The following is a 15,101-nucleotide window of genomic DNA, read 5'->3' as shown; positions in this document are numbered from 1 at the left end:
AGTCCCATCTTTTCTGCTCTGCTGTGGGAGCTCCTGGAGCAGCTGCTCCAATCACCTGTGCTGTATTTGTACCTCTACCCCAGCCTCCAACCGTAGGAGTGACAAGTATAGGCGTTGTATCTGGTCTTTCTTCATCTCCATTGACATAATCCCAAAGATTTCTGCCAACTAAGATATTTCAAACCATGAAACTCCACAAGGAGTAGTTGGTGCCATCCAACTTATCCTCCTGTGTGAGAACCCCGAACACCTCATTTGAGTTGTTCTGTGCCATTTTTGCCAAATAAACTCAGAAATACAACAAATTGAACAAGTAAAGTCCCTTCCTAGGATGTAAGATGCACAAATAAAATCTGCAAAGAAAAATATGCCCACAGTGACAAATACTGTCACAGCCTGTCAAAGGCTCAAAATGCACCACAATGCTCTGCTCAATGCCCACAAATCTGCAAATAGAATCTGCAAAAGGTGGCAAAAGTCTGCAATTTGACTCGTACTAAGTCCAAAAATGTTTGCAAACTTCCAAAATGCTCTTTTACCTGCAAAATTGCAACCCAAATGCAAAAGCCCCAATTTCTTGTGGGAAATTGCATACAAAAGAGGGCAGATGGTCTAAAAGCCCCAAGTGTTGCACAAATTGCACTCTGCCTGCAAAAGCCCCAAATTTCACTGCAAAATTGCAGTGTGATTGCAAAAGCCCCAAATTTTGGACAACCTGCAACCCAAATGCAATGTCTGCCCACAAATACAGAATGCCCCAAATTCTCTGCAAGATCTAAGCCAAACAATGGCTATCTGCAAACAATGCCTGCCAAAAAACCAACTACTAGAGCACCTGCAAGAACATAACCTGCACAAAAGTGCGGATGCCAACCAAAAGTACAAGGTCCTGCAAAATGTACAGAAATCCGTACGTGTACGGATTTGCAGAAACCTATACCAATGGTAGTTGTATGGAGTACAGACAACTAGCGCAGTCAGGTACGGAATGGTGCCACGCATTACGGAATGCTTGTGTACGGATGTACGGACGCCTAACGAGCTAACCGATGGTACAGACGACGACATACGAGATGTACAGTTCGCACGTGCGAAATGCAGGCAGTACGATGACCGTACTATTGTACAGCAGTCGTACAACGAAGTTACGGCACATGTGCGACGGTACGGAATGTATGGAATGGCAGCACATGTACGGCGGTGCAGGAGCTGTACGGGTGTACGATGAGTGTACGGGCTGTACGGAATCATTCCGGACAGATTGTTCGGATGGACTGTACGGACGACGAGCAAGAAGAGCAGGGAGCAGGGTAGCTGAGCAGGAAGCTTGCGGGAGCTGAAGCTTGCAGGCAAGGAAGCTAGGAGCAAGGTCTTGCTGCTCTGATACCAAATGTTAAAACGAAAGAGTGAGAGCAAGAGAGCTGAACGTAGTGTTTGCAATAGAAGAAGTGACTAATACAAGGAGTGGGATGGGTGTTGTCTAAGTGACAAAACCTTATCCTTCACTAATCATAGTTAGTGAGCTAACTGTGGTTAAGGGGAAAAACCTCTAAATGAGGGAAAAGTGCCCCTAACCTACTTATTACATTACGTTGGTCACTGCTGAATTATAATAATAATTCTAACAGAGCTCTCGAACAAAATGATAGTGAGCCTCGATGTGCTTGGTTTTGGCGTGAAACACCGGATTCTTCGCAATCGCCATGCAACTCTGGTTGTCACACAGGATAACGGTCGCCTCCGTCTGTGTCTGGTCCAGATCCTCCAAGATCCATCTGAGCCATAAAGATTCGCATGCTGCGGTGCATGCAGCCATGTACTCCACCTCCGTCGATGAGAGGGCAATGGAAGGTTGCTTCTTGCTGAGCCATGAGATAGCTCCTAAAGAAAGCACAAAACAATAGCATGTAGTGGACCTCCGAGTGTCGAAGTCCCCGGCCCAGTCGGAATCACAGAAACCCCCAAGGTCCAAGCCTAAGGTGTAGGTAATGCCATAGGTGCTAGTACCCTGTAGGTACCGTAGTACTCTTAATCTTGCTCTCCAGTGTGCCTACCTGGGTTTGGCAGAGAACTTGCATAAGACTCCAACGGAGAAAGAAATGTCGAGCCAAGTGTTGGTAAGGTACAGAAGACTCCCTACCAACCGCCGGTAACGTCCAACATCCACCAATGTTGATGAATCATGGATGCTGAATTTCAGCCCAACCTCCATCGGCTGCAGCCTGCAAGCTTGCAGTTCTCCATCTGAAACCTCCTAAGCAATTCATGACAATATTTCTCCTGACAAATGAAAATATTGTCACTGCTCTGCCATAACTCAATTACCAAGGAAGTAGTGGAGCAATCCCAAGTCTGACATCTCGAACTCTGTCATAAGCAGCTTCTTGACTTGGGCTATTCTGTCCTTGTGATTCCCTATGAGCATGAGATCATCCACATACAAAATGATAACCAGCATCATCCCTCCCTCAATGGAGGTTGGGATCAAAAGGACTCCTCTTGAGCCCAATCCTGTCAAAGAACTCATCTATCTGCTGGTACCATGCTCTGGGGGCCTGTTTCAGCCTGTATAGTGCCTTCCTCAATCTGCAGACCTGTGATGTGGACCCTGGAACATGAAACCTTGGGGGTTGCTCAACATGAACCTCCTCCTCCAGGGTCCCATTAAGGAACGCAGATTTGACATCCATCTGAAAGATGGACCAACCGTGATGTGCAGCCAAAGCTGTGACTGTCCGGATTGATGTCATCCGAGCAGTTGGGGCAAAGGTCTCATCAAAGTCAAGACCCTCTGATTGAGCATATCCCTTCACCACCAATCTAGCTTTGTATTTGTCCAAGCTCCCATCAGACTTGAACTTCTGCTTGTAGACCCACTTGGTTCCAATGACCTTCCTCTTGCAAGGTCGATCCACCAAGTCCCATGTGTGGTTCTTCTGGATGGTATCCATCTCTGTTTGCATGGCCGCCTGCCACTCTGGGATGTCCTTGGCCTCCTCAAAGGACGTGGGTTCTGTGACCTGAGTCACCAACGCACAATGAGCAGATGAAGCCGAAGCATGCCGCTGGGACCTCCGAAGGCCAGAACTGCTCTCAGGTATATCTGTCACTCGGGACTCCTGTAAAGTCCTAAGATACCACTTTGGGAGTTTCCTCACTGGCTGAGGATCCTCTGAAGTGGGTACTAGAGCTGGTTGCTCCTCCTCGTCTTCGGCTTTTGGGGCCTCCTGGGGGACCTCCTCAATGACAACTTTGGTGGGGGAGGGGGAAGAGCTTTGAATTCCTGATCATCATCAACAGTCTCTGGCAGTGTCTCCTCAAACACCACATCTTGACTGACAATTATCTGCTTCTTCTTGGAGTCAAAGAGTCTGTATGCCTTAGACTCTTCACTGTAGCCAACAAAGATGCATTGCTGGCTTTTGGGATCAAGCTTCTTCCGTTCATCCTTGTGCACATGAACATAGGCGTTAGAACCAAAAACCCGTAAGTGAGAGATTATTGGTTTCTTACCATAGTACGCCTCGTATGGAGTCATGTGTTCCACAGCCTTTGTCTTCGTCTAGTTGAGAATATGAATTGCAGTTGCAAGGGCTTCCCCCCAATAGGCTTTGGCAAGATTCTTGCCTTGCAACATAGTCAAACCCATCTCAATTGAGGTCATGTGTTTCCTTTCAGCTACACCATTTTGCTGAGAAGTCCTGGCTGTAGTCAATTGTCGCTTGATTCCATGTATTTTGCAAAAGCTGTTGAATTCAGTTGATGTAAACTCACCTCCCCGATCGGTAAGGAAAGCCTTGACCTGCCTCTCTGTTTCTTTCTCCACCTTTGCCTTCCATTCCTTAAACTTTTCAAAGGACTGAGATTTCTTGGCAATACATTAAACCCAAGTCATCCTGCTTAAGTCGTCGACAAATAAAAGAGAATACCTTGAACCTGCAAAGGAGTTTGTCGACATTATTCCATATAAGTCGGAATGGACCAACTCTAGAGGGGCCTTAGCCCTGGATGAAGCCTCTTGAGGGAACTTGTCTCGATGTTGCTTGCCTCCAAGCAAGCTCGACAAACACCACTTTGCTTGTGATTAGTGGAAGCCCATCCACCATTTTGGTCTTCTGCATGTCGGTCAAAGTGCCATAATTCACATGCCTGAACCATTCGTGCCAGAGTTTGGACCGGCCTTGATCTCCATGAACAAGTAGGGCATTGAGTCGATACAACCCATGGTCCTGTACATGCTGGTCCATCTGGCTCACAGACAGAAGGTTTTTGCATAAGTCAGGAACATAAAGTACACCAGATATTACCTTCTCTTTGCCGGAGCTCGTGACGAAAGGAATACTTCAACACCTTTGACCGGGCACGTTCTGCTGTCCCCCACCGTTACTTTGGAGCCTGGATGAGTAGACTCCATGGTGGTGAACCAATCCTTTTTGAAGGACGTGTTTCAAGGCACTGCTGTCACGAACCAGCCATTGTCATTCTCTCCTACCAAGAGAGCAGAGCATATTTCTGAGATCATGAAGAGCTTCTCTGTGGTAACATTTGCCGCCTCCCCACTTGACTCCTCCTTGCCCTTGTTCTGCTTCTTTCGCTTTAGGTCTGCCTTCTTCTTGCGGCATTCCTTCGCCATATGACCAGGCTTCTCGCAATAGAAGCATTTCATGTTCTTCTTGCACTCCTGATCGTCAATCTTCTTGTGAAAGTCCTTAGACTTGCCCTTCCGGGCCTGCCCTTCACAGTTAGGGCTTTCTCATCTGCCTTGGAGTACAAATCCTCTCTAGCCTCCTCCTGGATGAGAAGAGGGCAAAGCTCTTCAAAAGTCATGGGCTTTGTTCTTTGACCAGCTATGACTGTCGTCACGAAACCTTTGAAGCTCCTTGGTAGCTTATGTAGCACCATCAGTGCCAACCGGCTTGAATCCACCTTTTGACCAACTGCCACAAGTTGGCCTCTCACAACCTTCACCTTCGTCAGGTGGTCGTGTACCTTGTCTCCCTCACTCATATCCATGTTGTGAAGTTGATGCTAGAGAGTGAAGATGTGGGCCGTGTTGTCCGTCTCGTAGAGGTCTTTCAAAATGGCCCATGCCTCTACGGAAGTCTGCCATCTGGATATGCGGGATGACCGTGTCTGCCGTCGTCCCAATAAGCATGGCAAGAGCTTGAGCATCTCGGTCTTCCCAGTATTCGAGATCATCCAGATTGGCCGGGGTAACTATGTTTCCTTTGCTGTCCAAGGTGTCTACCGGCCTTGGATCACCTCCCGTGACAAGCCTCCATAGTTTTCGGGCCACGAGGTGACTCCGGATCTTCACCTTCCATATCAGGTAGTTGGTACCATCGAGCTTCCCACTTTCTCCGAAGTTGGGGATGAAGGAAGAAGGAACATGAGAAGAAGAGGGAGAGGGGACTGTCGTGGATGAGGCTTTTGTCGACATGTCTGGAAACAGAAATCTTCTTCCTTACTATTCGGACAGCAAGGGCAGCAAGTAATACTTGAACCGGGTCTATCTTCGGCGAAGATTCTCGCGTGGAAGTTCCTTCCTTCAAGCTCCTAGGTGAGCCCTAGAACATGGGCTCTGATACCATGTTAGAAATCACAGTACAACGGAAGCAAAAGAGATGAATACTTGCTGGAAAACAATTCAACAAAAGTGTAGCAACAAAGTAACAAAGGAGATGGCAAAACTGAACAAGTTTCCTTCTAGAATGAAGGGCAAAAGGCTGCAAGAGGAGCAGTTGCTGCAGTTGCTGCAATCTTCTTCCACCAACAATGGGCTAGACAAGTCGCCTTCTCCCTACTAAGTGCGCGCTGCTGGATCAGCTTCAGTGCTGAGAGGCTGAAGGCTTGAGTGCTATTTTATAGTGAGGGGGAAGGGGGCTTTATATAATAGAGGGGAGAGGCCACAAAGGGGTGGTGGATTGACCACCAACCATTGACCTTGGCCACCGACCATTGACTTTGACCGATTGGTGACCCCCTCTCAATCACTCCCCTTTCTAACCGCCTAAGCCCCTTGCCCTTCTCCTCATGAATGGGGGGACAAAACATGTGGGGCACTAACCACAAATTCTAACATCAATACCGGACTTGCATGCAATGTCAATTGAACATCAAGCAGTGCCACTTTCTGTAACAGAGATATGGTCATCACTTCAAAAGTTTCATGCAATAAAGAAATCAAATGGCAATTGGCATTCCAAAACTTTAATTTCTTGGAAAGTTTGCGAAGCATGTTGCTTCGATAAACAATCAAGAGCCACCTTTGGAAGAAGCATCTCTAGAGCACGAGGTACTCTTGATTTGATTCATACAAATATTTGATAGCATTGATGGTTCAATATATTACCTCATTTTCATCGACAACTACAGGAGATATTGTAAGGCCTTTTTTCTCAAGAAGAAAGATGAAGATTTTGCCAAGTTTCAAGGATTCAAGGTCATAATAGAGGAGGTGAATGCATGTCTTTCATTCATGAACTTTTGCAAGAGTAGATGGAATCCGAATACAATTTACATGTGCAAATACTCCTCCACAGAATACAATAACTCAAATGAAGAATGGAACTTTTTTTTGCAAAGAAACTCAAAAACAGGACTTTAGCAGAGCGATGCTCAATGACAAGCATCTTCCAAACAAGTATTAGCCAAATCCATACTGCAAACTGCTTACTTCATCGGCTTCCGATCGAACCAATTCAAGGTGTGACATCATATGAGACATTGACTGGATATAAGCCACGCATTGGGCATCAATGCGAATTTGATTGCATAGCGTATGCCCATATAAATGACAATAATCGCACAACATTCGATGTTAAGTCACATAAATGCATCATGGTTGGCTATAATGATGAGAGCAACACATACAAGTTGCACAATCACATCAACCGAAAGGTCATATCTCTAGAGATGTAGTGTTTGATAAAGAATCAGAATGGAAGTCATCAAACACACGTGAAAGAGTCACACCAACAACTCAAACACATACGAAGAAGGTTGATGAAGAAGAGCAAGCATTGCCAAAAGATCCCCAACAAGGGCAACAACTCAGACCGTCTACAAGAAAATAGAGCCACCCACCTAGGTTGACATATGCTCAAAAAGGTAAAGCAATCCAAGTGAAAGCACCAATTATGCTCTTATGACTACCATTGTGGCTACATAAGAGCCAGTGTACTTTGAGGATGCAATTAACAAGAATGATAAACTGCTATGAATGAAGAAATAGTACCCTTCCCTCTGCCATAGCCAGTTCCAGCCATGAGCAGCTAGTGTAGCCTCTTAGCCCAGCAAATTAAGCCCCCGGGTGGCTAGACGGCACTCCAGAGCAGCCAGCCCAAAGCTGAAGTGGCTCCTTTGGAGCTAGCAATCTCACTACACATGATACTAGGAGTAAAAACTTGAAGGCATGTGCTCTTTGGAAAATCTCATGGCTCAAAGCATCACATGCATTGAAGCATTGTTCATCACCCACATTTTACTTTAGAAACAAAATGAAACATAGTCAACGCACTACTATTTAAGTGCCTAAAAGACACAAGATGTCAACGCATTGATTGTGTCTTGTTCTTGGAAACCCACGTGTCCCTAGGGTTCTAAATTGGTAAAGGCCTAACACCTACTTTCTTTGTGCTCATAAGGAGCAAACTGTTAGAAATGACCCAACAGAGGGTACGCACAGCGGAAGACTGATAGTAATGCCCAGGAGCTCACACAGTGTGCGTGTGGGGTGTGGAATCATAAACTTCTTAACTTAATGTGCAAAGATGTGCAAGCCAGTAAATAGACAATGCTCAGAAACAAATATAGAAGCAACTCTTTATATTTCCGTCCGTCCACAAAGTAGGACAGGATACAATACCAAAAGGTTCTCCTACTAGATGTCAAGCACTTCTAGATCTCTGAGCCCTCATGCTCCACCTCGAGCGTTTGTAGACTCTCTATCTAGTGTGTTCTTCTCCACCTTACCACCTATGAATCAGCCTAGGTGGGCAGCCCCTGCCAAGCTTTGTCTGCAGCACACAGGTCCCCTTGGTCCTCTTGAATGTAGGCTCCAAGATAGCTGCTCCATTGCTCCAAACTGCTTGTGATTGGCTGCTCCAGAAGATGATGATCTCAGCAACCTTCTGCCCTAGAAGACAGTCTAGGTTCAGCCTCTCCCTGCAGCAACACCTCTCTCCTTCACTTCCTATGTAGAGGCCCAAGGATGGTGGATGTGCTGCTCCTTTCTGCTCCTCCCAAAGCTGCTCTGCTGGATGATTAATGAGGCCTGAGGCCTCTCCTTATCTCGGTGTCTCTGCATCTCAATCACGTAGAGCCCAATGCAAACCTGATCGGGGAAATGTATCAGTCGTGTAAGTGGTCCGAAGCTGAGCCCCTCCTGAAAGAGATAGTGGTATCGCCCTCGGATCTCATAGTAGGCCGGACAGACAGATAGAAAATGCCCCTCTACTCTCTAGGTATGCCGGCCGCTCTCCCAACCTCAATCCGCAACTAGTGGGACGAGACTCGTATCTATCCGATAGCAATCCGCAAGGTGTGTGAGACTCTCCTATCCTCAAGGTTCTGGGGCCTAATGATGAGACCATGCTCCGATATCCTTAGAAAGTGGTCGTGATAGAGCTGGGTCTTGGTGGGGAACTCCTGATCCCCCCCCCAAGCCCGAGATGTGTGGAGCTGGAGAAGGTCTAACCGTATGATACGGTTAATCTCATCATGTGGAATGAGCTCCGATAGTGCATCCATGATGTACTGAAAGAGGGGGAGACTATCCATCTGGATACCGTGGCTATCAAACCATGTAGACACCCACGCATACCATGCTGTATCAAAGCCTCTCTCTGCCAGTCATCGAGATGACTCCAATGCCAGTCTCGGTAATCTCCACTGAGGTAGGGCCCAAACTGTGTGGAGAAAAGTCACGGTCTAGAAGAGGGTGTCCACTTGGAGAGAGGTCATGGCGAACTCTGCCTGTATGATCTAATGGGGAACTGAAGGCTTACTCCGAATCATCCTAGATCCCATGATCACCTATAGCCTCTCAAATCCCTTCCAGTCAGTAGTTAAAAGGTCACTCCCCCAAAAATCAGCCAACAGGGAGCCCTCTCCTCCTAGGCGATCAACAAAGGATGTGATCTCATCAATGTATAACCCGAAGAGAGTCGGTGAGAGGGGGCAACCCTGCTTCACCCCTATGGTGCTCTCAACACAATCTGATAGCCCCCCAGAAGTGCGCTCTCGTCCTCTGACGGACTCGTATAGACTCTTCACTCCCCAGATCATGACCTCCGGGAGATGCAGCTCCTGTAGTCGCCTGAGGCGAGCGCGAGGTACTGTCAAAAACCTTCCGAAAGTCCACGAAGCAAGTGTAGACCTTTTGGCGCCTCAACTTCGCCTCCTCAATAATGGGCTCTCTGGGTAAAAATATGGTCCAGTGTGGAGGGTTGTCTCCGGAAGCCTGCCTGCCTAAGAGCCCGCTGTCCATGGTCCGCTGTATGGCTACTGATCTCCCTCTCCAGTACCGATCCATAAATCTTAGCCAAAGTGTGGCCAATAATGAGAGTGCAGTAGTTCCCAGTATCCATGGGGTCCCCCGCCTTATGTATCGGTACAATGGTGGTAGTGCTCCAAGTAGGTGGGACATCGTGGCATATTTGCATGGTTGAACAGTTGCGCTAGAACCAGGACCAAAACCTCCTGTCCATGTGCGAAGTGCTCTATTTAAAAGCTAAAACAAGGATAGAAAGGAACCATCAGGAAAATTTCCAAATATGATAAGTAGCTGAAATCAATCAATCTCACTTGACCAGAATAGGCAGCGTAATTTAGTAGACCATTGGATCTTATGTCTAAAAACAAATATATCGGAATATCAAACTCAAAAGTCGGCTTGCTGATTTTACCAGTTTTACTAAAACAATATAGAAACTAAAAAGTCGACTTGCTGATTTTTCCAGTTTTACAATTTGGGATGAAATACCATCATTTTCCTGCTACATAAATTCCATTTCTTCCTTGCACTACCATAGAAAATATGCACCACAAGGAAAGTAATTTTACACCTTATCACCTCGAAGAATTTTCCAGTGCTTGAAGACAGTTTGAGGCTTTTTCCAACCCATCTTTCAGCAGAAGCCAAAAAGGCTCGCTCTTCAGCTTCCTGCTATGACAATTGCAGAGTATTTTGGTAGCTTTGCTTGTTGATTGATCTTCAAAGCTCTATCCCTAGCAAATAAAATTCGTATATGTTACCACAAAAGCAGATAAGAGGTTTCTGCAACAGCAACATCATAAAGTCTCCATTTTAATTCAAGCTTGAATCTGTAACCTTATTAAAATTGTTAAACTATATAATGTTAGCTTGTGCCTGGGTATCTATGAGATTGAATCACCATTATCATCTTGAATAAACCGCCCAACCCAAATCACAAAGCAGGGAAATGCATTCTTCCTTTGGGGTACTTCTCATTTTGGTTTCTTTCACAGACCTCAAGTTTGGAAATAATGTATCCTCAGAAAAGCATATTTGCAGTGTCAACCTGGTGAAGCTTCTGTCATAGGGCATGCGACGTTTTTCAATTGCAGAAATTAGCATCTGTTTTAAACTTCTAGACAATATTCAAGGATTAGCACACCCACAAACTTGCCAAAGTCCATGTATAAACCCAAAGGCAGCAGCATTTGTATCTGTTACTAATTAGCATAATTCAAGATGCACAAGTCAGCAATTGAAACTATTAGAAATTGAAGTTAAAGTTTCCTTTGTCAATCTATATACAGAACTTCCGGCTTTGCAACATGTAGCATAGAAAGGAGGGGTATAGAGGAAGAAAATCTAAGCAACATATAAATATAATTGTAAAAAATGAGGAAGCTCAAGGAAATGGTTTCATTCACGTTAGACCAACAAACATAGAGGAGATCAGGAATGTGAAAGAGGGAGAAAGAAAGAAAGAAAGATGTATTACCGTCTTCGGGAGGCCTCACAAGCCTATGAGGCAAAGTACAATCACAAGGATAACCCATACAAGCCACTGTGGGCTGAAGCAGAGGGCTCACCAAGGCACTTTGCTGAGAGGGAAAGACTTCCCTCAGGTTCTTTTTCTACCCTCTATACATTGTTACTTCTTCTCCTCCCCCCAACTTGCACGACGTCCCCTGCCCTTTCCTACTTTCTTTTTTCCTCTCTAGAGCTCTTCCATTCTCTAATCCCCTAGGCTCTTCCCCTAGTTCCATTTACACCACAGTTTAGACCTGTGTCAAATTAACCATTGTACCCCCTATGGGGCCTCGACCAGACCCAACATGTTTTAATTACATAACATGGATTTTGACCTGATCATCGTGAAACAGGTCAGCTCTAGAAGCCTGCAAGACACCCAACCTCCCTCTAGACTCCCTAGCGGAGGGTGGGTTTACAAAACCCTCAGTAGGGCCTCCCACACCGGTGTCACTAAAAACCATAAACTACCCCAAAAAGCCATGAAACATTATTTTTTGTGCAATATTCCCCCCCAGGTGCGGAGTATAAAGTGCGTACTCAATAGCTACATGAGCTGAACTTCCCAAGAAAGGCCCATCCGTGAAAGTGCAGCGGACATGCGGGCAGAAACTGAGAGCAGAAACATGGTTATATCTTGTCTTTTGAGACATAATACAGAACGAGTGGAGACAGATGGAAACACACAAGAGATGTCATGGAAAACTCTGCATTGACTGGTCAGAAAAACCTCCACAAACCGTACAGAATCTGAATAAAAGAGGGCCGGGGGCTCCCCTGCTGACTGGACCGAGTTCTGGATGGTCTAACCCAACCCAACTAGGTCGGGTCTTGTCTGTTTAACCCAACCAAACTGGTTGGGTCACCTCACCTGGTTGGGTGGCCAAATCTGGCCTCAACCCTGTCTGATGAGGCTGGCCAAATCTGGCCCTAAACGACCTCCCAACCAACCCTAACTCCAGGCCAATGTGCAACCCTCCATCCAACAGCTAGCCTTGGCAATGTGCCCTGGCTAAACTCCCAAACTACCCTATGGAAAACACAGTGAGAAAGGACTCACACACTACACCTCTATCTAGGCGAGCATACCCACATAGCAGCCCTCTAACTCTCTAATATACCTACAGGAGATGACTAAGTGTAACACCCCTCTCAGCTCCTGGATGTAGAGTCGACCCCAAGGAGCTGGAAGGTGCCCTGAGCCAGACTAGGTACCAGAAGCTGATCCAAAAGTTGATGATGCGAGTAGGCAGAGGCTCATAGTTATCATCATGTTCCTAAGTGGTTTGATAGAGATGCTTCGAGATTCTGGAGTGATGGATTTCCCTCCCAATTGGCTCGCAGAGGGACCACGCAGCTCCTCAACTGTGGAAACCAGAACTACTCCTCAAACGTCACATCCCTACTGACCACAATCTCTCTCCTGACAGGGTCATACAAGCTGTACCCTATCGACAAAAGTTGTATCCCAAAAGGACCAGGTTTTGGGACTTGGATTCCATCTTCCCCCTGCTAACATCAACCAGCAACATAAAATAGAGTAGAGTTTAGATCTGCATAGACCCACAAAGATCTGCATGAACTATCTCTAGAGGTCTCGAAGCCTGCCTGTCAGCCTCTTCAGAAAGGCCTCCCTGTGTTACTTCCCTCGAATGCAGGAACTATAGCTTCCTCGCTTGCTGCCCACATCGGGCAAGCCATCCACCATGTGGTCTCGGAAGGCTCGCAAGAGCACACCCACGTGCAGGTGACCGTATCTGAAATGCCATAGGTCACCAAGAGAAGTACCTATGATAGAAGATATCCGAGAGCTTGTAGATGCCATTATCCACCGTGCCATCCCAGACAACTTGGCCGGTTACTTTGTCCCTGTTACCTGATGGCCACGGAATCTTCATCGAACTCTACACATGTGCCAAGTTCACATACTTCATGAACTGACAACAAATGAAAGCCGAGTGATGTACCTAGGAAGAATGCTTCCCCCCTCAGCCATCCATAACGATTTCAAGCTTTCCTTCTACTCGAGCTATAAGTATGGAATCGTCTCTGATGTAGATGTGGCTTGACTTCAACCAAAGGTCTTTCAACAAATCACGAGACGGTGTCATGTGCCTAGAAGCAGTATCCATTCCAATGAATCTCCAACAATTATAGCAGCCCCCTCTCCTCTGGAAGAAGATGGAACATCCAAGCTCTCTTTATGAACAAAGTCCGGCGGAGTAGTAGCAGCTGCACGGCAAAGGAATCAATACTCTTATCATTACTCCTATGAAGGCACCACCTCCAATAATGACTTTTCGTGCCACAATGGTTACACGTTTGCTCCTCATTCAAGGTCGCTTGCTCTGCATTGGACTTCTTCTCTGTGGATGGAGAAGAGTTCCACCTACCCTTGCTGTCCTATGGGGCAGCCAATGCCTCCGCACCTCCACCCTAGGGAGGGTTTTGAAAACGCTCCTCCTGATCAAGAACCATACGCACAATCTCGTCCCAAGTGTGAGTGTTCAACCTCCCACTGGTGATGAGAGAAAAATAGAATGCTGAATAGTGGGAAGATAGGTAGAACAGCAATGCAATGGCCTTGTCCTCTTCCCCAACAAATTCATAATCCTCAGAAAGCTTGATCCTTGCATCTTGGCAGCAAAATTTACTGATCAAATGCTGTCCATTTGCCACCTGTACTCTCAGCCCATGATCAATCTCAATAGCAATCAGTCCCACCTTCCGTAAGGTCTTAGAATTGATGAAACTATGAGTGCTACCACTGTCCACAAGATGAGAACAGTCCTGCCATTAATTTGCCCTTTCAATCTAATAGTTTCAGCACTTCTGGCACCCATCAAGGCATGAACAGAGATAGCATAAATTGTTTGCTGTGCATCCCAATAGATTTCCTCGAGGGTCCACAGGAACATTTCCAATTGCATCCTCTCGCGCATTAAAAGGCATAGCAACCGGATGCTCCACATGAAAGGCTGTAGGCCAACCTCCTCGCATGGCCTGAGTGTCATTGGATTGTATACCATGCATATTATATTCAATAGCACCACCAGGATCAAAGGGGAAATCAACCCCCGGCTCCACTATCTCGAGCTTCTTCCACGTCATGTGCACCCTCTAAATCATCATGAGTGGCATCCAAGGTCTCAGAAGCATCCATTAACTCCACATCCGATATCTCAATAATCATGCTGAGTTTTGCAATACCACTGTTACGTATTTTGCAAACTTCCCGATGCTCAGAAGTCCACTTCTCACCACACTTAAAGCATAAGTTTACCCGCTTTCTACTGTCCATAATAGCCCTAGTGTGTTGTTTAAATTCTGGTTTTTCATTACCAGCACTTGGCTTAGCATCAGATGACCTGTATGGCTTAGCATATGGCATCTTGCTGCCTGTAATAGTGGGAAACCTCTCGGAAATGGTGCTGCTGCTGATTTCCTATCATGCCAATCAGTCACCTTAGGCTTCTTCTCAACCTCATTTGCACTCCCATATGCGTTGACCGCTCCCATCTTATACTTGCTAGCATATTTGGGCTCAAACACCTCTGCCAATTGGGTTGCACGCTCAATTGTTTGAGCGTTATGCGCCTTCACATCTCAGCCAGGGAAGGAGTCAATCCCTGGATGAAACGCAGCAACTTCCCTTTCTCAGATACGTCCCGTACAAACAAGGAAAGTCTCCAGAAGCGCTGCTAGTACTCTTGGACTGTACCAGTCTACGTCAATTGTTACGCTCTAGCTGAGGTAGCATGACCTCGGAAGAATCAGTCGACATTTCCCTTAAAGGATCTATATTTGTAATATATTTGTTTGCGCTTCATGTAAATGATCGGGAGGGAATTAATGTCAAGGTCCTAGGTGAGGGTTGATAGCACCAGACTAGGTGAATCTAAGGCTAAGGGTCTAATGCAAGAAATGTGCCTAGGGGCAAAGGAAACTAAAGCATCCCAAGAGAGGGGTGAAATGTTGCATTAGTAAGGCCCTATAATGATGACATGTGGCATCTAGATCCATCTAGGGAGATGGGGCTTGTTGAAGCTAGTGAGAGGTGAGAATGAGCTTTCACGTATTTTTTGAATTCGAATTC

General features: G+C 46.2%; 1 protein-coding gene across 6 annotated transcripts in view; it reads right to left on the bottom strand.

Moving 5' to 3' along the window:
- Positions 1 to 15,101, bottom strand: part of LOC147895818 (KOW domain-containing protein) — a 52,405-nt gene that overhangs the window by 22,810 nt on the left and 14,494 nt on the right. For 5 of the 6 annotated variants that reach the window (XM_087382714.1, XM_087382708.1, XM_087382709.1 and 2 more), the window contains one exon: positions 10,068 to 10,230. In XM_087382714.1, coding sequence (XP_087238840.1) covers positions 10,068 to 10,127 — 60 coding nt within the window. In that variant the 5' untranslated portion in view covers positions 10,128 to 10,230. The remainder of the gene's footprint in view (positions 1 to 10,067; positions 10,231 to 15,101) is intronic. The other variant, XM_087382711.1, reaches the window with a different exon arrangement.

Source organism: Dipteris shenzhenensis, chromosome 12, assembly GCF_047967505.1.
Source record: "Dipteris shenzhenensis isolate YYH24624 ecotype China chromosome 12, Dip_SZ_1.0, whole genome shotgun sequence".
NCBI classification, from domain to species: domain Eukaryota; kingdom Viridiplantae; phylum Streptophyta; class Polypodiopsida; order Gleicheniales; family Dipteridaceae; genus Dipteris; species Dipteris shenzhenensis.
This window is presented reverse-complemented; position numbering and strand designations above follow the sequence as displayed.